Source organism: Diplotaxodon limnothrissa, linkage group LG23, assembly GCF_057381915.1.
Source record: "Diplotaxodon limnothrissa isolate DT_005_m linkage group LG23, D_limnothrissa_male_GT1.1, whole genome shotgun sequence".
Classification (NCBI taxonomy): Eukaryota; Metazoa; Chordata; class Actinopteri; order Cichliformes; family Cichlidae; genus Diplotaxodon; species Diplotaxodon limnothrissa.
The window spans coordinates 43,371,811-43,392,309 of record NC_140617.1 but is presented as its reverse complement, the minus strand read 5'-3'; the positions used below and the strand labels follow the sequence as shown (position 1 = coordinate 43,392,309).

General features: G+C 40.6%; 1 protein-coding gene across 5 annotated transcripts; it reads right to left on the bottom strand.

Annotated features, from left to right (window-relative positions):
• Positions 1-475: 475 nt before the first annotated feature.
• Positions 476-19,842, bottom strand: LOC146608792 (ATP-dependent RNA helicase DDX3X-like). Of its 5 annotated transcripts, none has more exons than XM_085347637.1 (20): positions 19,537-19,842; positions 17,857-17,908; positions 17,311-17,358; positions 16,554-16,613; positions 15,668-15,868; positions 15,416-15,518; positions 14,460-14,579; positions 13,840-13,939; positions 13,619-13,754; positions 13,436-13,533; positions 12,581-12,679; positions 12,328-12,488; positions 12,095-12,239; positions 11,710-11,854; positions 11,046-11,096; positions 9,805-9,986; positions 9,551-9,668; positions 9,257-9,410; positions 8,989-9,116; positions 476-6,705 (listed from the first exon to the last, which is right to left on the bottom strand). In XM_085347637.1, the coding sequence occupies exons 1-20, from the start codon at positions 19,579-19,581 to the stop codon at positions 6,626-6,628; spliced, it is 2,226 nt and encodes a 741-aa protein (XP_085203763.1). In that variant the 5' UTR covers positions 19,582-19,842; the 3' UTR covers positions 476-6,625. The 5 variants fall into 5 exon arrangements, with proteins under 5 accessions (XP_085203763.1, XP_085203764.1, XP_085203765.1 ...); XM_085347638.1 differs by having other exon boundaries at positions 16,554-16,610; XM_085347639.1 differs by lacking the exon at positions 11,046-11,096.
• Positions 19,843-20,499: the final 657 nt, after the last annotated feature.

Genomic DNA, 20,499 nt, shown 5'->3' with positions numbered 1-20,499 from the left:
GACAGAAGTGCCTAAAACCTGCATTCTATCTGAAGACCACCAGATGGCAATAGCTGTGCTTGCTAAAAGAACGCTTTCCTGCTGAGTTATGGGCTCAGTCACTCATTCAGTTTTTAATGTTTTTTTTTAAGCCTATTTTGTAAATCTTGGTCATAATATGCTTCCAAAAGGATTATCTATGGTACACCTAATGGTAATCATTCACAAATTTTTAGCCAATGAGCAAGCAGTCTCAGTCATCTTTTTTTTTGTTTGTTTCTTTTTAAATCAAGATGGTAAAAGTGAAGATGCCAATATTAAGACTTCAAAGTGGGACTTGAGGATCAGATATATGGGCCAGATTTGCCTGATAAAATTCAGTTTCATTCTTACAAGTTAAATAAAAAAAAATGTAACGAAGAACCGTGGCTGCAAAAACCACCCAGTTAAAAAAAGAAAAGATGTGCACACAGGATAGGAGCAAGGTTTTAGGGTGTTTTTTTTTTTTTTTTTTTTTAATGGTCTTACACAAAATATATGCATCTGTATTTATGAAATGCAGGTGATTTTTGAAAATTACAACCACTGTTGAAACCCAGCCTTGCTATGGTGAGACGCTGACGGAGAAACGCTCCCCCACGTCGCATCTTTAACATTAAAAAGCTCACACTACCCCAGAAAAATAGAAATTTTTCACTCATACCAATGACATTCAACATTCAAGTGCCAGTGTTTTTGTTTACTGTCTTTTGGTCAAGTCACTTTGTAAAATATCAGCTTTTGTATTAGGCATAGAAAAATAAATATTTCTCAAAAATGCTTGATAAATTACACAAACTTGCAGTGAAAGTAGACTCAAGAACTCTGTGTGCAAACAGCTGAATCCTACCTTTGCTGTTAACTAGAACTCCACCTGGTCCCCAAAAAAAAAAAAAAAACAATTAAAAATTTAAAAAAAAATTAAAAACAAAAATTCTCAAAGAACCTTTGCGCGCGCACACACACACACACACACACACTTCTTATTTAACATCTCTACACTGTCTTCACACTCACTCTCAGTCGTACCTCTTTAGGATTAAAGGACGTGTGCTACAGAAGACTTTTGTTGAAGTCTTTTGTGTAAAACTCAGTGGTCTTTCTATAACGGAGGGGGCCCTGCAGGCCGCAGCAATGGAAGCATAGCACCATTAATTGTTCTCTGACCATCAGTGCTGTCTGTATCACAGGTAAGTTTGCTATCAGCTCCATTAGGGCTGGGTATCACCCTTCATTTAAGGCATCAGAAGGTTTTGGGAAACAAAAAAACAAAAAGAACTAAAGTGCTGGATCAGTTTTGCAGGAAGTAAACAAAGCATTTTCTGCATGACACAAACTTTTGTGTTTTTTCTTAAACTTTGTTTACTGCTGAAAGTGTGTGAGATAGTTAAGGTACATGCAGTGACACTAGCAAGACACTGATGATCAGTTAGCATGTAACAGTAGCACTGTTTACCATGTTACATGAGCATGTTACCAAGGTAGATTTGCTAATTAGCAGATGAAGAGTTTTGCGGTATTTTGCCAAAAAAATGAAGTCTTTCAGAATTCGTAATTGTGAGGACCAACGCGGTAGATAAAGTGCCTGATCTAAATTCCTATCCATAATGCCCTGCTGCTCATATTTTCTCAAAAACGTAACATTAGCGGCACAAAACTGCAACATGTCCAAGTTTTAGCACCGGGAATCAGCTGTCAGTCAGTAAAAAATGTGCCTGAATTGTTCCGAGTCAAAAGCATTTACATAAAGTTTTAATTTTTTTTATCCCCGCATCATAACAGCATCTGACCGAGCAAACATTCCTACACTTACATAAAATAATCAAAAATTTTGCAATAGTTTGAAATACCCAGCCCTAACCAACAAATTTCAGTCTTTAGTGATTCAGCCACTTCAAAAGGCACCGTTCACATGTAAAACTCTGGGCTATTTCACATGTGCCAGTTTGTACTCGAGCAGAAAACTCGTGCAGAGAATCGTGGCGACCACACAGCGAAAGCAAGCCACAAGTTACTGAACTCTATTGCACTTGGGGTAAAAGTTCAGAGGGTTTTTTTTCCCCCCTCCACGCAGGAATTTGGGGGCACAGTGGTATTTAAGTGTTGCTCTAACACAGCTCAATGGTAAATACAACTGACAGGTAAAACCAGCCTGCCCTAGAAAAACACTGAAATACATTGCATATTTATGAACAACACTATTTGACACGATTGATCTACAAAGCAAGAGGTAAACTGAATTTTTACTCTCACAAGTCACACTGCATTTAAAAAGGTTCACCGGTTCCTTGATTTTTTTAATTTTTTTTCTAAAACAAGATTCTCAATGTGCCGCCAAGCGCTTGTCAGAAGGCACAGCAACATCTACGCAACCACATCCACTCAATGGATTCGCCTGCGACGCCGCATGCCTGCAGCATTGGTAACAAAACAAATGGGACTACATTAAGCTTATGGTCAGCAGAACCCACTGATTCAAGTAAGAAATGCTTTCACACAGGGAAAATCAGTCAGCAGTATCCGACTGCCAGTTCAGTCAGTAAAGTTCCTCCTACAGAGTTTTAAAGGTTGAAGCTGATTTTATAACAATGCCAGCAAGACAGCTATTTAATTAAACCTCTAGGTGTGAAAGTGCAACTTAAAGACTTCTGTTTGTGTGTGAAGGGAGTTCTGTGATTGTCATTAGCAACTTGCTGTCCTGTTTCCTGCTTTTTCATTCCTTCAATGCTTTGCAACAGCTCTTACAAGAAGTCTGCAGGAGAAAGTAAAATGTTTCATGACCTCAAGAAGAAAGCTGATCAGTAAACAGGTGCTTTAAGAAAAAAAGAGAGAAAAAAAAATCATCTATTGGGACACCTCTGACAGTTCTGGTCAACATTTGAATCACCGATTCAACCGCCGCTCATAGTCATTAAGCCCGTGTTAGACTGCAGTCTCAAACTTAGTGACAGCTGCGACAGTAACTTTATCTGACCCGCGCTGGAACAGCAGCTGAAAAGAAAACTCAAATTTCCTGTTTTTGGTTCGTTTGTAAATGCATAAAAAGGGACAGGTGGACATCGAGGAGTACAGCTGAATTCTATCATTCCACAGCCGTCCTTGAATGCAGCATTGTTCCTGGCCCCTCATTTTGAGTCAGACCAGGCTTAGTGAGATATCGTACAGTTATATTTGACTGGTGTCTTTTAGCACCAGAAAAGCTTCTGGAAAAATCTACTTTGTATATTTAGTAAATGAACAGCCAACTGCTTTAACTGCTTTAACCCCTTCAAACTCTTAAGGAAAAAAAAAATGCTGTTAAACAAAGTTTCCCCAACGTCCCCCTCAAATGTAACCCGAGGGAAAGGGAGCTTAAGACTGATTAGAAGAGGCAAAAAATCAAAAGCAGGAAAAAACAAACAAACTATGATATAAAATAAATAACTGCAACATAATTAAAGCCTGCTTTAGAATTGGATTCATCTGCTTGGCATTTGAAACTTCTTGACCAAAAAACAACAACACTTGAATATGTTTTACAGTCTTGGTCCTGCTTTGTCAGAGTCAGTGGGCAGTTTGAGGGTTAATCCACCTGGTGCGCATTAATTTGGGTGAATTTATTTCTATACAGACGTGTGTATTCTCTTGAAAGAATACAAGCTTTTGTCTTCGAACTTTAGTCAGCGGTGTTCAAACTGCCCACTGTGCTAAGCTCACCAGACCCGTCTTGGTCTAGTGTTGAGTGATCAAGTGTGACTCTCATGCACACCAAGTGTTGTTTAACTTCACATTCTTTTTCTGTGGAGATTCCTCTCTGTTGAAACTATTTACATTTAATCTGAGTTCTACATGTAAACATAACTAAATTAATCCACCCCCACACTGGAGTAACAGAGCTTTTTTTTGGCTCTTAATAGGCCCAGTTTGGGGGGGTGGGAGTAGGAGGAGGATTGGATTTCTACCACTGAACCATCCAAATGTTCAGCGGAGATCCCTTTTCAAGTTCAATCAGGGACGAAACATGGACATCCTGGGTCAACAGGCCCCTTGAAGCCTGGTTGCAAAGCAGAGCCAAGTAGGGATAACCAAGGATTTAAATGCATGCGATCGGTTCTGTGCAGCAACTTTTCCACAAGCACAATTTACCCTGACAGTTTCTCACTGTGCTGAGCCGAGTTGGGTTTCGCATTCGACAATCGCGGCGGGACGCTGTCATCGTTTATTAATGTGCAGCACGTGCTGGGACGTGTCGTGCATGCAGAAGGTGAATACGTTGTAATAGCTGCCAAGACTGCCAGTCCAGATAGCAAACTACTCTGGAGAGTGGACGTGCATCAGTGCGAAGAAGTAGGAGTGTGGCCCATCTGGGAGCTCTGTGGGCTGGGTGGTAAGTGTTTTGAAAGCAATCATATGCTGCCAGTGTACGGCTGTTGTGCGCGTTGGCCGAAATCTAGTTTTGTAAACATTTCATCGAGGAAGTGACTTCAACACTGAGAAACACTATCTGCTGACTGAAAGCAGTAGTAAGAGGAGGAATTGGACCGAGACGCGATCTTGCGCTTGATTACAGTTGCACACGTGGCTAAAACGTGCTGTAGATACGATGCATTGCATTCCTTGGGAAGCCCCAAGCTGTCTCTGCAGTGAAATTAATTCGTAAGGATGATCCAGTTCTTCACTTTTAACGCCCGACTTCAACAGAGCTTAAAAGACCTAACAGAATAAACTGGAATGACTACTTTTAGAGAAGACTCTTCATGCAACTCTCCAGGATAGAGTGAGCGAGAAAATTTGGACCTCTTTTTAGTTTGCGTATTTCCCCCCCTCAAGAGAAAGCTTCTCCCAAAACAAGGGTTTCAATGTTTGTGGTTAAAAGCAGCGGTAGATTCCCAAGAGCATGATGGCACTAAGAGTCAGCTGAACGGCTGCAGACACCGACACAATCTGGGAACTGTTTTCAGCAGCAGCCATGTAGTGTTTTCTAAGCAAAGGTGTTTCAAACTGTGTAGCGGTTACAGTAATTTAATGTGACTCGAGTGGCACCAGACTTTGGCTTTTTTTTTTTTTTAATTACAGCAAGCTATGAGGAATTTGACATTTACGGCTACATATCTGGATAATAAGAGGGGGAGGAGCAACATAACGTGACTGCTGCTGGCCCTGTTAGTGGCACACAGTGACCCAACAATTAGTGACAAGATGGCTTTGAGAAACCAAACTGCAAGCTCAAAGCTGAGCTATAGATGTGACACAAGTGTCAATGAGTAGGACTCGGGTTCCCAAAAGCATACAGCCACTGTGGTCGGCCCTGCTCGTCGGCTCTTTGACTTTAACAGTACGATTAATGTTATTTTTGACCCATTTTATATTTACTCATCCAGAGTGAGTAAAGTAATCCACAAATATGCTTACAGTGGTTATATGCTTTGGGGAATTAGCTCAGTCTCTAATAGACAGATAAGGAAATGCTTTGAGTTTCCTCATCGTAGTTTTAGTTTAGTTTTTTTTTGCCAAGGTTTGATTTAGTTCAAGCCTAGTTTGCTTCCTTCCAAATAAAAATAAAGAAAACATATTTAAACCAACAAATGACACTGAATACACACTTTTAGTCACCGTGGGCCAATACTTGTGGACAGTTAACCTATTACGGCAATAAAAACAATGGAAATAAGAGACAAAGTTTAAATTCTTAAAGGCACAGTACAGAAACAAATGATTCTCCATAAACACTTATCTTAAAATTAAACAACAAACCAAAAAAAATGCTATTTGCAGTAACAACCATAAGTCCTAAGACTGTCTGCTATCCTCACTGCTAATGGCCGACAGCGCCATTTCAGTTTGTCCAGCCACTCGTCTCTTTGTTAGACATCTGTGTCAGACCTTGATAAAGTTTCATGTTTTAAAAAAGGTGAAAAAAAGAAAAGATTTTGTTTCTGTGGCCTCCAATACGTGAAGGCCAGTATTTTTGAATTTATACGCAGACATGTTTTGCTTTTATGTCCTGCCTATAGCTATATTTTAGAAAAGTTTTTGGCCAGCGATTTACAACATGGCCGTGCGTTAAATACAAAGATGACATGAGGTCACGCGGGGAGTGTAAATGCAGACGAAAACACAGTGAAATCAAACTCAAATATAAGGTGGGGGGAAATAAAGAAAGGATTTCCCCCTCTTTGAAGAAGCCCACACGCTGAAATCTCAGGGAATTAAACACCCAGGTCTTTTTACCAGCACACACGTGTCACAGAGGGAAAATGGTCTTAAGGTGGCTGCTAGCTGGAAGCTAACAAGTAAGCCTGTGTCCAGTGTTTAAAAAGTAAACAACTAAAATTCAACAATCTCTTCATAATGTGGTCTTTTTCAAGAGGAGAAAAGCTAATTTACCAAAACAAAAAAGGTGGACATAGAAAGCACAAGAAAACTCTTCCAACGACTTAAAAGACATGAAGGATGGGGATGGAAGCTACATAAATGAGCATAAATAGTTTAATAACATGCATGGGGGTTTCTTGGGGTTAATGGTGGTAACAAGACAGATGGGATGCAGACGTCGATGTGGAGAAAGAATGGAGGATGAGTGAGAAGAGGAAAGAGGGATGAGCGAGGGAGGGAGGGATGGAGAAACCTAGTTGCCCCACCAGTCAACTTGAGAGTGTGAGTAGTTTCCTCCGTAGCCATCGCTGGTGTAGAAGTTGCTGAAGCCGCCTGAGAAGACAAAGGGAAGAGAAAAGAAAGCCTTCTTAATCAAGTAAAACTTTTGTAGCATTTCATCGCCCAAGTATCAGAAATTAGTGTTTCCAGGCAAAACAAATCTCTATAATGCAGGTCTGGTGTAAAACATTTATCCTGAATGTGCAGTTCTGTAAAACAATAATTCGCACTGAATATATTCAGTATATATATTCGCCATCAAAATATATTAAAAGTACAACAATATATGGCAAACTCAAGTGCTCTTCTTTTATTTCTCTCTATACAAGCTCTCAGAAAACGGGAAAAAAGTATCCCGGGGGGCCCAGTAAAAAGCAACACAATGAACATCATGTGACTACAATCATGTGCACAATAATCACCCTACATCAGGGGTCTCAAACTCAAATGAGCCGCGGGCCACTTCTGGCACCATCATCTTATTGGAGGGCCACTTTAGTGTCCAAATAGTACAAAAAAAACCCCCAAACAACAAGTGTTTTGTTTGTTTTATTTAATTCCAAATATTGTGTAACAAGACAAAATTGCAAACATGAACGCAATTTTTTTTTCTCACTCTCAACTATCTGAAGCCTTTCAGTTTCAGTTGTCATATGCAAGTTAGCACAAGGTCAACATTGCAATGAGATGTATTTGACGAGCAGACGACAGTCACTCAGCAGTGTAGTACAGTAGTTTCATTGAACTACCAAATAAACAGCCGGCAGCACTTTTGCTACAATTTTGTTTGTATTTAACAAAATAAAAATGCAGACATAAGCGTACACATTAGTTTTTGACTGCAAGTGAAAATTGTTTTCTTTCCAAATAATTCTCTCACTGAACTAACACAGCCCGCAACATGTTTGCACTCTCTTGTTACCTCGGCCAGGTCCGCGGCTCCGAACCGTGGTAAGGAGACCTCTGGCTAATACTTTGGGTTCCGGCTCGTAGCCGGGAACTAGCGTTACTGTCTGGGTCAACTTTGCTAGCGAGAGACAGAGAGAGGCATTGAAAGGCTGCTCCAGCAGAACTTTATTGTTTCGGAGGAAAAAACGAACACAGCGTACAGTCGAGTCTTAATAGCGTACTTACAACTGGGCTCGTCAGGCACTCTTTTTGGCTGTAGTGGTTATTTTTATATTTACATGCTTCCAGCTCCCGTTTCTGCTTGGTAGCACCTTGTACTTTTCTACTTTCCTTTTTCTCCCTCCCTCACGCTCACACAGAGAAAAGCGGGAGGGGCGGTCCCACACATTCTCCCTGCAGCACGGACTACACCGCCCGTGAGGCTACAGTCTTAACCCTTTAAAGCCAGTTGGAGCGGCCACGCTCCGTTTTGCGTAGCTATTTTTAAATCCCAGTAGCACCGAAACCACGTAAGCTTGCCCTCGGTCACAGTTTCCTTCCACATATAGCTTTGCAAAAACTGCATAAAAAGCACTTGCAGCAACAAAAACATAATATTCCAGAAACACGCTTTGCCGATCCGATCAGCTGTTTGTAACACTTCCTACGTCCATCAGCCTGAACCATCGCATGTCCGCCATGTCCTGCCCGAAACCGGAAGTGACGTCATTTTACGGAAATGTAGTTTTTCACCATCAGGGCCTTATGAGCCTATACTGGTCTTTTTAAAAGTTATGTTTGACTTTATGACTTTCTGTGTCGTTTCTGGGATGCTTAGGACTCATATTGCACTGCTGGAAATAGTTTATTTTGATGCATATGCTGTTTTTTTTTGCAAATTTGCAGTATAATATTTATTTTCGTTTTTCCTGCATTATATAAAAATTGGTGTATTTCAAAAATAAAACTATGAAGACACTTAAAATAAATTTCCTGTGGTGGGAAACTATTTTGTGCAACTTTTTTGTATTTACAGTTTTGAGGGATAAGCCTCTTAAATTTCTCTAACTAGAAATATATGTTAAAAAAACAAAACGATTTTCAATTTTTTTGTAGTTTATTGCATTTTTTGCAATTTATGTAATTACTATGCACTTAATGCAGATATATTATTTAAATTTGGGCTATAATGGTTGTATTGATGTATAGCAACTTGAAATGCTCCCAAAAATGGCTTCACAGCATGTAAAAATATAATATAAGCTCTGGCGGACTTGGTTCTATGCTAGGTCTTAAAGGGTTAAAGGGCCATGCCTGTAACACTCTGCCGTCGTGTTAAATCATTTTTGGTAAAATAATTTCTTTCTTCACATCAATATGCGGGCCGCGAGTTTGAGACCCCTGCCTTACATTAATGAATAAATTTCTATCCAAAGATCAGAGCCTCACCTCCTCCAAAGGCACGGTTTCCTCCATGTCCTGCCTGGCTGCGTCCTCCTCCACGTCCTCCAAACCCTCCGGCGTTGACTCCTGCAGCAGTCTGACGATAATCTCGTGCTCCAAACCCGCCAGAGAACCTGTGGGATAAAAGAAAAATAAATAAATCAGTGTTTAGGGATTCTGATTAGACCAGCAAATGTTTTAATACTTATAACAAAAACAAACATTTGCAAGTTAAAGACAGAATCTGTGTGTGTGTGTGTGTGTGTGTGTGTACCTCTTAGAGCGCCCTCTATTACTACTCTTGTGCTGGTGTTCATAGGCCAGGCTCTCGAGCCATGAGGGAACTTCCTGTTTGGCCTCTACTAAGATGTCCAGGAGGTCTTTAGTGATGTTCCCGTTTTTGTCATTGAAGAATGATGTTGCCAGCCCTACAGGAAACAGAAAAAAACCCCAAAAAACACTTAAAAACAGGAGACATTTTTTGAAGCAATATAAGTAAGAGCAGTAAATGGGGTTCATCCTAAATCAAGAGGATGCTTCCCTTAAATCACGTTACTTTTAGCCTTACCCAGGTTTCCTACTCGTCCCGTACGTCCAATACGGTGGACGTACTCCTCTATGTCGCTTGGCAGGTCAAAGTTAATAACATGTTTCACGTTGGAGATGTCCAAACCCCGAGCTGCTACCTGAGATCACAAAAACAGGAGCAGATACTTTAAAAACTCACACCTTCAGTTTTATGTCGATTGTGGTTGTCAGTTAACAGAAAGGTTCCTCTTGTGGTTCACCGTAACGTGCACCCAACAGGATGTTTTTACTGACCGCTGTAGCCACCAGGATGGGACATTTTCCTGATCTGAACTGGTTCAGGGCCTCCTCTCGATCTCTCTGGGAACGGTCACCATGGATACTGGTGCAGGCGTAGCCTTCCCGATATAGGAAGTCCTCCAAGGCGTCTGCACCTTTCTTGGTCTCCACAAAAACCAGGGTCAATGAGTCCTTACCTGGTCAACCAAGAGGGGAAACACTGGGTGTTAATGCTACAAAGAATAAAACAACTGTAGGGCTGCACTGTGTTTGGACTAAATAAAGACTGAGTTTAATAATCCTGCGCCACTATGACTCTGGCTTTATGTAGCAGACATACTGGACCAAATTGTGGAACAAACAAATAATGAAGTTACAGTCATGCTGGAATTATATAGAATTTAAGTGCACGAGCAATTATGAGAACCAAGCACATAAATTAAAATCCATCCCTGATGGCCTAGCCTGCTAAACTGAACTTTAAGCTTCTCAGTCCACTACATGAGATTGATTTGCCTTCTAGCCAATGGGATCAGTTAGCATCTAAATGAATCATACAATTTTACGTGTGAACGGTTTTCTGCTGCCATGCACACATAAATCAACGCCCTTGATTGTATATGAAATCCTCCATAGCACATCAGTTAGTGGGTTTGTTGCAGCAGCCCTGTATACAGATCATATGTTTACATGTATATACGTGTGTCAGTCCATGGGGTGACTAACATGCAGGTTTCAGGGTTAAATCTACCAGCATTACTTTACAGCAGATGTTGTTATATGAGCAGAACAGTGCAACAGGCAGCAGGAGGTGCAGTGTGGGTAAAATGACCAGCAGCAATGTGTTTTCATGCAGATTTCACTAGAGGCACTGATGGAAAGATTCTGGTCACTGTATTCTTCCCGCATCAACATCATCAATTGACCTACACTTATATCAAAAGTTAGATACACGGCAACACACGAACACAACATGACCAGACTCTCTCCATTAAAGCTATGGGTTTGACCTAAAGACATCACAGCAACATACTTTAAAGATGACACAAAAACAACCTTAAGCTATAAAATCAAACAACAGGCATGTTTAATTTCACATGAGAGGACCCGACGTGTGAAATGGGACACAGAACCTAAATAAACATAATAAACAGGAGATTCTCCATCCACGAAAAAAAAGAACAGAACAGTAAAGTCGAGCAAAATTATTTAAAATATGAAATGACAGATAAAAGTTTCCTGTTTGAGGATCTTACCAGGTTTCTCTATGTTGTCTCCAGTACTGTCCTGTACCTCACTTGGGATGGCTTGGGATAAAACCACAAACCACTGACATGTAAACTCCAGTTTGAAAGCAATGCTTGTGTGTCTGATATTGCTGATTTAACAGAGGTTTAAAATGTTGCCATATAATCACTAACAAAACAATAAGGTTGTTTTCCCAGCCACAAACAATTAAAAATCCTCTTTTTTTTTTAGTTCAGTCTGAAGAAGAAGATATTTTGTAATAAAAATAGACCACTGCCATCTGGAGGCAAATATAATCCAGGAAACACAATGTTTCTTGCCAACTACCACAAATATAGAAAGAGCATCTTTTAAATTAGAGGTTTTAAACCTTTTTCAGGGCAGCCTAGAGGTATACATCTTCCTAATTTCACACACAAACATATCTAAGTGAAATTTTCACTGAAAGACAAAGGGTGCTGATGGACATTACACTGTGCTAAGCATGGGGAACACAGTAATGTATTGGTTGAGATGTGAGGACGACAATATGATGATGACCATAAGACAGGGGAAATAAAATCGCACTGTGTGTGTGTGGTTCGAGATAATTGCAGATAAGTCTACTCAGGCTGCAATCAGTATTTATGTTATGTGTTGGGACATGTGGCAGTTGAGCTGAGATCGGCTCACCTGTAGCGCTTAGCAGGTCCAAGAGGAAAGACCGCTTATCACTCTCTTCCACCCACACCACTTTCTGCGTGATGTTCTCCGAGGTGGAACCCACTCTGCCCACCGCCAGGAAGATGTAATCCTCCAGGAAATCCCGAGCTAAGATCTGCAGGATGAGCAAAATATGTGATTAACACAACTGTTTTGCACCGTCTGACTAAACAGATGGAAAATTTTACATCTTTAAAATGAAGCACTGATCACCATGTGAATGCTTGCTGCACTTTTCTTTATTAGTAACGGGCGGATTAAAACAAAAAACAAACAAAAGAAAAAAGAAGAAGAAGAAGAGGAAGAAGAAAAGTTCCAATTTCTATCACAATTACTGCAGATAATGAAGATATACCTGGATTTCTTTGGGAAACGTAGCGCTGAACATCATAGTTTGTCGGATGCCTTTAGGAGGCATGGTGTCCTGTTCGACGATGCGCCGTATCTGTGGTTCAAAGCCCATGTCCAGCATACGGTCAGCCTCATCTAGGACCAGGTAGCTAAAGGAAACAGAAGAAAAGAGTTTGAAATTTGGAAAAAATGAAACAGACATTTACCCATCACTCACTCCTCGCGTTTAGGTCTTACTTGCAGTAGTCCAGTCCGATCTTCCCTCTCTCCATCATGTCCACGAGTCTTCCTGGAGTGGCCACCAGCAGGTGACAGCCTCTCTCCAGGTCTCTGATCTGCTGGCCAATGTCTGCTCCTCCATACACAACACAGGGACGCACTCTGGAGCGGTAGGAAAACTAACAGGAAAATACAATGTATTAACAATTACACACAAATTTAAAAATCACATCATTAAATAAAATTATTACACACTAATGTGTTTAAATACCTTCCTTGCTTCATCATATATCTGCAGTGCCAGTTCTCTGGTGGGAGCCAGCACCAGGGAGATGGGGTACTGCTTGCGACGGCCATACTTTCCATTCTCCTGCAAAGCAGCAATGACACAACATTTAAGTCTCACAGCAACAAACGTGATTGAGAACAGAACATGTGGCAAACCTATCAGGGACTAGTATGACTCGTGAGAGCAAAAATCCCCTAAAGGCTTCACAATGCAAATTAGGGGAGAACTCGTGTAACAGGAATTACCAGACAATTATCAGAGACGTGGCACTCAAATAATTCCAGATTTAAAGTTCATGGAATAATTCAACAACAGTGAAGTTAGCCGAATAAAAACTTCCAGAGGAAAGAACGACAAGCTTTAAAATCAGACTTACCTGCTGATAATTTTCTTTCTCAATAACAGCTTAAATTAAATTAGACAAAATAACTCCCTAAATAGGTGCCAGGTGTCATATCGAGATGGCTGCTGACAGGTAGGACTTGTGTCTTAAAGGGTTTTGCTTTTCTTTAACTGCTGCTTGTTTTGCCTCTTCTTTGATGGTCTAGTATACTACTGGTATCAAAAAAGATCAACTTAAGCAGGTCTGCTTGTTTGTTGCAGTGACTGAAACTCGTGCTCACCGTTTGTGGTAGCATATGAACAATACCCATTCATTTGTAGAAGTGTGCACGTGCCTGAAATTAATGCTTTTATTTTTAATCTGGAGGATATGCTTTAATTAAATTACTTTACCATGAAATCCCCCACAGCACCTGAACCATTTGTTTTGCCCCTTTCAAAGCCATGATGAAATTAGCTGTTTTTAACTAGATAATATTGATTTTTCTCTTTTACCTGTCCTGATGCTTTAGCTGCGTTAAGGGCCTCTCCTGGTCCATCAGTGTAGATCTGGCTGAGGACTGGCAAGAGGAATGCTGCCGTTTTCCCAGAGCCTGAAACACACAAGGACAGCCTCATCCATTTCTGCTGTTCCTCTCATCGACCCAATTCCAATATTTTGTTATGTTTGTGCACTACCTGTCTGTGCGCAGGCCATGAGGTCTCTCTTCGATTTAATAATAGGAATGGCGTATTTCTGGACAGGAGTGGGTCTGGTGTAGCGACTCAGAGCAATGTTACCCATGATAATCTCACCCATGTCCACGTCTTGGAACTGAGATCACAAACAGAAACGTGTACAGAAAGAGCAAAGAAAAGCAACAGTGCAGCTGGTATCTGATACAATGTGAGTAACTCACACTCTCGATGTGCTGAGGGCAGTTCTGTCCCGTGGCCTCAACAGGAATGTCATCGTATTTCTCAAAGTTAATCCCAGTGTTACTGCCAGAGAACAATTCACTACGGAGAGAGCAGCAAAGGTTAGTCGAATGCTCTGGAACTTTATTGCTCAGAGTAACTGCAGCAATTTCTTGGGATAATTTATCTGAATGACGAATTTTAAAAGAATAAAAACCTAGCATTATTTTTACTGGGGCTGGTCAGCCATTTGAATTTATCATGTGTCAGGTAAGGGAAATGCTGCAGAACCATAACAGACAAAGTTAAAGATGCTTCCATATTGACATCAGACTAGAAACCTGCAAATAAGTTAAGAACAAATGTCATTAAGATGACAACTGGAAATAACAAAACGTCAAAGAATTTGCTTTCACCTTCCTGTGTTTTACTCTGTTACACAAGAACCAATGAAATCCCAACAATATGACTCACAGTCTAATAGTGAAATTACACTAGTCTAATAATCTAATTCTGTGGACTAATTTTTAACTTTTGCAAAGTTTACCTGAAATTTCCTGATCTTACAATAAATTAGAAAGTAGACTACACCTCCCACAGCGGCTCAAAAGCACAGACTCACTGTTCAAGGCGTTCGTTGCGAGGGGTTGGTTTGGACCAGTCTCCGTCATCTCTGGATTCCTCCACCCAGCGGCTGTTTCCTCCTCCTCCTCCTCCATTACCAAATCCTCCATGCTCAAACCTGAACACAGCACGCACACATTAATGATGAATAATGAGGCTGATAGGTTTGTAGCTTGAACCCATCCGCTGGAACGTTGAAGACAATATAATTACACTGCAAAGCAAGACACAAGTAGGCAAGCTTCTTCATGTTTCTCGTGCACGGGAGAGAACCGGACAGGCACCGTTCCTTCGCTTGACCCCAGTTGCTCTCGTCCGTTCTCCCGTACCACTGTTCTTTTATTGAGGTTACATGAATATGCATAAGTTCATTAACATATGACGTCTACATACACACAAAGAGTACCTTGCCTGTGTGTGTGTGTGTGTGTGTGTGTGTGTGGGGACTGCTGATCAAAGGGTCAAACATCCTTGGTCAGGAAGAGGGTAGCCTCCCCCTCACCCTAGATGGTTCATCCTAGATAACACGGTGAGGAAGTCCTGCAGTTCATCTAAACAAAGAGCACTTAGACTAGAACAGACGCAACTACGTTAATCCTACCATAAAACAATAAGACACGGTATGACCTCTCATGCTCCCAAAGTGCTGTCTAATACACACAAAGTTTGCAGACTATCAAGGATCAAAACCTCTACCAATCTACAACTAATTACAAAACTCTAAGCATATATAAGTAAATATTTCTAAGCATAAATGACAATCAACAATACAAATCTAACAGAGGCAACTTTTTCCAAATTATAGAACCACAGCTCTCCACTTAACATTTTTTGGGTAATAATAAACCATTTTAAGGGTTCACAAGAGGGTCGTTTTTTAGCTTTTATAGTAAACATGGGAATTTTCTGTTGACGCTGAACATAAGCTCTCAACACTGTATGTGATCCACTCACCTTCCTCGGCTAGCGTTGCCTCTGTCATTGAAGAAAGCAGACTTTCCACGGTTATTGCCAAAACTGCTATAGGCGTCCTTGGCAGTGTTCCAGCCACCTGCGTCTAAAAGGAGAACACCACAAAACTATCAGGTTTCGACAGCTAGCAGACGCATCCAGTCATTCATGTAGTGGAGAGGCAGGTAAATGAGCACATACTGGATGCACGAGCTAAGTAAAAGAAATGTTGGAAGCACTAAAACTGAATCGCACCTTTATTTTCATACCCAGCAAAGCCCATTGGCTGTGCTGGGTTAATGGGGTTGAAGGCTCCACCCCTGTTGTTGCGGTAACCACCTCCAACGCCACCTCTTCCCCGCTCCATGCGAGGCGGGCCACGGTTAAATGAGTTGCCCGTCATGCGATTGTCGTGGTAGCCGTTGACAAAGTTGTTGCGCGTGCCGTCCCAGCCGTCTGCAGAGAGGAAACAGTGCACAAAATAATTAATAAATACCATCGCACCTGCAGGAACATCGTCTTCATGACCATCACTGCTGTTATTGGTGTAGCGCTGGCAATACATGCTATATGGGCAAAAGTATTTGGCTACACCTCTTACATCTTTTCAATTCAAGTGTTTTCAGTCCCATTGTCACGGGTGTAAAACTCGTAAAGTCGCCAACGCTTTGCTGACTCAGCAAACCTCCTCTAGCATTAACATCAGCACAAAAACTGCGCTGGGAGCGTCATGGTATGATCAACAGCTTCTGTAGGTGTAATGTGTGGGTGGCCCAGTATTTTGTCCATATAGTGTTGTTTCAGCATACCAATAAAACACCAGCGATTATATTTTAGCCCTTTTGACATCTATCAAATTAATTTTTAATGAAAAATGTACTTTTGTGAACAGGTAGGAAATTAGATGCATCAGGTCAAAATGATTAAACAAACCAACTCAAAGAAGCACTTTCAGATGCTTCTGCTGCTGCTTCCGATATGCAGCCGCACTTAAATGTTAAGGCATTCACTATGAACTCATCAATAAGTCAATTTACAAAAAACAACAACAACTCTAAAATCAATATAAAAAAAAAAGACCAATTCCCCAACTTCTGCACAACTCTATCCAAGAAAATCAGAAGTTCAGAGAGGAACTTACAGTTGGCTGCAGGCGCGATGGTGTAACCACCCTGTCGCCCAGCAGCAAAGGCATTTCCTGCTGGATTAGGAGATGAAATTCCAGTTGTAACTCATGGTTAAAAACAGATGCTGATATAATAGAGATACTTTGTAGAGTTACAAGTGTGGGGTCTTTTAGAATACTATGTCTTCCTCACTATTCCAAAAATCAACCATAGGTGGTAATAACGTTTAAAAAAAACAGAGCATAGAGGAAGGAGATTGACTGCTAATCATAGAGAAATAAAGATGGACAGAGCTGAAAATTGTGTCTGAAAAGCAAAACCAGACCTGAAGTGCTTTAAACTTGCACTCTTTTTATTTGCCATATAGGGAAAACCTGACATCAGCTCCCACTCTGTGACCTCACTAAAACATTCCCTGCTTCAGGTCACAATCAACACAACTTAAAGGCCATCTTGTAAATTTTATTTGTTTCAAGAGTCACAAAGGAGCATTATCCAGGGTACGCTCGTTGCTACTTGGCAATCACAAATCATTAGCCAATGAGAGTGCACTTTCGCAGTTCGACCTGCCCTTCGCACATCACATCAAATATCACGATGTCGATGGATTTCACTAATCAATCAGTGAAAACACGGAAATTCAGCTATGAAAGCTGAAAATGAAAATGATTTATTTGGTAGGAATCAGTGATGGGAGTTCCCAGTGGCCTAAAAATAAACACAATTCAGATTTTTCTTTATAGGAAACAAGGTTAAGTGGATCCTACTCACCATTTTTGGGAGCATCTTTGTTCCTTAAATGTGGAGGTATGTATCGCCCTGCAAAAGAGACAGACAGCCAAGAATCAGTCAGCGCTTACGTCACACTGCATTTATAATCAAATCTAACTAACCATTTCAAGGTTGACCCACAAATTATGACTGCAATGACAAAAGATTATTAAACTATAATGTAAAGAAAAACTTAAAGGTGACATGCAAATATTCATTTTCACATGGTTGCAACTAAATGTCACTGTATTAAAAACAGATGTTCTGCACTTAAATAAAAATAGATCATGTAACTGAAAAGTCACCGTGTTTAATGAATAATAAAAGATTTAAAGACAAAATTTCTTCAAAACCTTTGCATCATCCAAAGACATGCATATTTTAAGTTAACAGAAAAATCTGCTTTCAGTATCACCACACAGCACCAGGGATGCATTTACACTGTACCACATGCAGACATACAGCAGTCACTTTTTTTTTTTTAAACCTGTTTGTTTTTATCATGACAAAATGAAAAATTCTAACAAAAACACAAAGGCTGCTTACTGCTATTGCCGCCACCTTGTCCGTCTGCAGCGCTCAAGTCTAGGACAGCGAGCTAGAGGGGGGAAAAAACAAAACACAAAAACAGAAAACGACTCACTGACCCACTTCAAGCAACCTAAAACTTTAAGTTACATTTTAACAAAATGAATTATCAAAGCTATTACTGCCCATGTCTTACATTAACTGGTCGCATTACAAGTTGATTTTTCTCCATCATAGACACAAACACAGAGTAGCATTTCTGTAGTAATCTCCCTATTGGTTCTCAGTTGTCTAGGTTTTCAGTAGCTAATGCTACAAGACAGCTCAGTGTCACTGGTATATGTATCCACCATCACCAACCCCAAGTCAATACTTTTCCTCTCAAATACCGTTGGTTCCCTGTTTCTTTCTGTAGTTTTCCATTACACCCAAGCAACATTTAGTCCCATAAATTAAGAATGCCTGTAAAACCAAATAAGTGGAAACTAGTCTTTAGATTGTTAGGCAGGCTGTGTTTGAGGCCACAGACCACTTATCCTTAAGAGTAGGTGACACAGAGAGCTGCTGCCTACCTTTTAAAAAAAACGTTTCTGTATAATAAGGAGTGTGAAAATTTTTCTTGCATGGACTGGTTTGAGTACTCAGATTTGACATGAAAAAAGAAAACTAGAAGTCATTTTTATTTTTGTATTCTGCAGCAGACTTAAAAAACAAACAAAAAAAAGAGCGAGGGAAAGGGAGACAGAGATGTGAGCTCCAGCGTGCTGAATTCCTATCATGATGATGTCAGCAAACTGCACCCAGCCACAGCTGGTCTGGGATACTGAGATGCGATGCTGGTGCGTCAAATCTCACTGCTGTCCAGGGAACAACTTTGTATTTAATGCTTTCATTACCAAAAATCTAACTGTGTTGGGGGGTGGCGGCGGTGACATTCAGCTTAAGCCAACTAAACTCATGAGGATGTATAAGTCGCTGAAATAGGGGCCTAGGTTGCGCATCACACTCCTTCTTAGACATTTTTCCCCAATAGGGCCTCTCCAAAATATCAACCGAGTACATGCAGTACTTTTCTGTTACCATCCAGCCAGACACAGATAGACTACGTTGCTGGTGACGCAGAAGAAATGACCATCTCTTAGCGGGACGCAGTCAACATAAAAACATGGAAGTCTGGAAAATGCTGCGTATCATCTAAAAGCCGGGGAGGGCGACAGTCACGCCGCATTGTTTGTGTAGCAAGCAGACCCGCAGGTTCCAGCCACATTGACCTCCATTTTATTATTATATCGAGCTGCAAGACAAGCGCAGTGGACGTAACAGTTGAGGGGTGCGTTTCATGTGTTCATATGAGGGGGCCAGAGGAACCACTCGTGCGTCATTTCGCATTTAGCTCTTCGTTTTAAAGAACACCAATCAGTCTAGCAGCAAAACACGGATGTTTTATTTCTAGAATGCAATTCAATAAAGGCATTCTTGGTCAGGTTGTACAGGGGCCAAAACATTTTTCATGTCGTATGCTCCGCAGCCACCGTCAGACGTGTGCGCGAACAAAAGCAGCGCACCCGACGTTAAGCTAGCACAATAGCATACTGTTAGCAGACCCAGGCTAGCCGGCAAGCTAATGTTTACCACTGCCGTTTTTTTACATTACTTCTAAAGCGAACATTTAAGACATATAAAAGAAACACAGCTTACCTGCTGTTCTAGACCGTGGGCATTTTCGACGGCCACATGACTCATAACTATAGAATATGGAGGAAAAATGATGCCGTTGAAAAGGGGACCTCTTTGTTTGCCGGGTTTTGATGTTGTTATTATTTCTCCTTTGCGTCTCGCCCGTTTCTGTGGTTATGTAAAATGACAGCTATTTCATTTCCTTAATGGTTTCAGATAACTTTTTAAAACGATATTACTGAATTTCAAGTGGCAATAAAGTCCCGTATTTTCAGCTTCAAGGTTGATACTTCAAGCAAACACAGCTGTTGTCTGTTTGCTCTTTAGCTGAAGCTGAGACGAAGCCACCACGAAGCGCGTGAAGGGAACGCGAACAATGTGAACGCAATTATCCGGTGACGCCAAAATAAAAGGTTAAAAAAAAACAAACTAGGTATAATTTTATATCTATCAAATTTTAGGCCATAATAATAATAATAACAATAATAACGTATACTATCATACTATTAATGTTTTGTGTTCTTAAACTTGTTCTTAAACTTAAGAAAGACGATAAGAGGCTTACATACCCTTAATCTGAAATGTCCCTATTTCCGGACTGCTAGTAATACTAGCAAACTTGGCAGACGCCTCTCGAATGTTATTAATCTAGAAATCGCGAGATTTTAGTAGTAGGTTGTCGCGATATCGCCGTTACACAAATATTCTAGCGGAGAATTAAGTAGATTTTCAGTTGCTTTTTTTCACTTGCTTTCAAAATCTTGGCACTCACATAAAACAAATATGATAATGCTTTTATCACACATCTTGCATTAGGTTGTGCCACACAATGTTTAAATTGCAATTTGTAATGTGGTCTGAGGCATTTGTGCAAGTTTCCCGACTGAAAAGCAATCAAGCCTGACAGAGGTCAGAGTGTACAATGCGCACATAATATAAATAAAAATGCATTTATATATATATATATATATATATATATATATA